The sequence below is a fragment of the Leptonychotes weddellii genome, unplaced genomic scaffold, assembly GCF_054177405.1.
Source record: "Leptonychotes weddellii isolate Sample4059 unplaced genomic scaffold, ASM5417740v2 HiC_scaffold_27206, whole genome shotgun sequence".
Taxonomy (NCBI): domain Eukaryota; kingdom Metazoa; phylum Chordata; class Mammalia; order Carnivora; family Phocidae; genus Leptonychotes; species Leptonychotes weddellii.
In genome coordinates, this window is record NW_027865327.1 from 1 (window position 1) to 1,852 (window position 1,852).

Sequence of the window (1,852 nt, forward strand, 5' to 3'; positions counted from 1 at the left end):
AGGGGCCGAACCTCCTTGGGGGCAGCCACGGTCGATTGGGTCTCGAGTACTGTTAGGCGGTCCCCGACTCCTGTCTCAGGAGTGGGTGCCGGTGCCGAGTGCGCAGCTCGCCGCGTTCCCGAGGCCTTTGCCCGGCACACACGTGCGCCCCCAGTCGGCAGGGGCGGACCTGGTCCTTGGCTTAACTGAGTCGGCTGTGTTAGTCCAGTAAAAGTGAGGGACGGCCCTCGCGGCGGCGGTACAGGTTTCTGGAGGCGGGATCTTGCGCTCGAGAGGCGGTGGGCGGTGGGCGAGACAATTTTCCAATCTGAAAACCACCGGCAGGCGGGAAAAAAGATCCGTCAGACGAACGAGGGGGCTCCTCAAAGGTCACAAGGCGTTTTGGGGGACGGGGAGCAAACGCAAGTTTGAGGTTGAATTGGGGAGACGGCGTGGGGAGGAAGGGGGTGCGGAGCGGTGTTCTACGGGGGCGAAGGGCCGAGGAGGAACAACATTCTGACACGGTTATGAACCCAAGTGGGCCTCCCCCGCCGGCCGAAAAGAAAGGAAAAACAAGGTAGGGAAGACTGTTGGCAAACTGGAAAGCGGACTGAGCGAGGCGGGTGGGCGGGGGTGGGGAGGATTCTGCCCAAGCCAATGGGTGGCGGCAGGGCGGGTGACGTCATAGCCAATGGACAGCCAGCGCGGGACTTTCAATTATTGTCCCGCCCAATCGGAAAAAGACGGTGCCTATAAAGACTGGTGCGGCGGGCGGCGGCCGCGTTACTCTCGCTGCCGCTGCGCTGGTGAGCTGGTGTCTTGGTTCGCTATGGCTCGCACGAAGCAGACCGCCCGCAAGTCGACCGGTGGCAAGGCCCCGCGCAAGCAGCTGGCCACCAAGGCGGCCCGCAAGAGCGCGCCGGCCACGGGCGGCGTGAAGAAGCCGCACCGCTACCGGCCGGGCACCGTGGCCCTGCGCGAGATCCGGCGCTACCAGAAGTCCACCGAGCTGCTGATCCGCAAGCTGCCGTTCCAGCGGCTGGTGCGCGAGATCGCGCAGGACTTCAAGACGGACCTGCGCTTCCAGAGCTCGGCCGTGATGGCGCTGCAGGAGGCGAGCGAGGCCTACCTGGTGGGGCTGTTCGAGGACACGAACCTGTGCGCCATCCACGCCAAGCGCGTCACCATCATGCCCAAGGACATCCAGCTGGCCCGCCGCATCCGCGGGGAGCGGGCTTAAAAGTGCGCGCCCGGCTCGAGCTTCCATCCTATCCATCCAAAGGCTCTTTTCAGAGCCACCCACGACAGCACTCGGAAGAAGCTGTGCCACTTAGTCGTCCGCTCCTTCCCGGCGGACGCTCCCCTATCGCGGGAGGGTGGGACGTTCGGGCGGGGTCAAGCCGGGCGCCCCCGACAGGTAGCGTAAAGACCACGCGCCGGGTGGAGGATACCCTGTTTGCTGGCTTCCTACTCCGGGGCGGCCGGGACCCCCAGTTGTGCTCCTGGGAGACGGCGGTGCCCGCTCGCTTTACTCTTCGGGCCCTTCGGAGTGGGGGGGCCGCGGGGGGCGTCTTTACGCGCTCTGCTGCGACCGGGGGTTGTAATCTGTTAGAAGGGGAGGGGCTTTCGGGCTCGAGAGGGGGCCGAGTCGGCGAGGAGTCCCTAGGGGACGCTCGGGACTCGCCGTCCAGGGTGGGCCCGGGCGGGCTGTTTAGGCCACGGGAAGCGGCGCGGCCATGGCCGCGCGCGGGCGACCTCCACACCCCCGCCGGAAGTGGCCCCGAGAGGCGCGGCGCTCCGGCTGCGGAGGGAAACCGCCACCTTCGTATCGCCCGGCCTCTGCCGGCTCAAGTTCGGCATTCCCGAGCTTTGC

General features: G+C 66.7%; 1 protein-coding gene across 1 annotated transcript; it reads left to right on the forward strand.

The window, feature by feature from the left end:
- The first annotated feature begins 763 nt into the window (after nucleotides 1-763).
- Nucleotides 764-1,273, forward strand: LOC102745013 (histone H3). Its single transcript, XM_006750171.2, has one exon. The coding sequence runs from the start codon at nucleotides 809-811 to the stop codon at nucleotides 1,217-1,219; it is 411 nt and encodes a 136-aa protein (XP_006750234.1). The 5' UTR covers nucleotides 764-808; the 3' UTR covers nucleotides 1,220-1,273.
- The last annotated feature ends 579 nt before the right edge of the window (nucleotides 1,274-1,852 follow it).

Excerpts from the sequence above, each read along its gene's own strand:
- LOC102745013 (XM_006750171.2), top strand. The coding sequence starts at position 809 with ATGGCTCGCACGAAGCAGACCGCCCGCAAGTCGACCGGTGGCAAGGCC.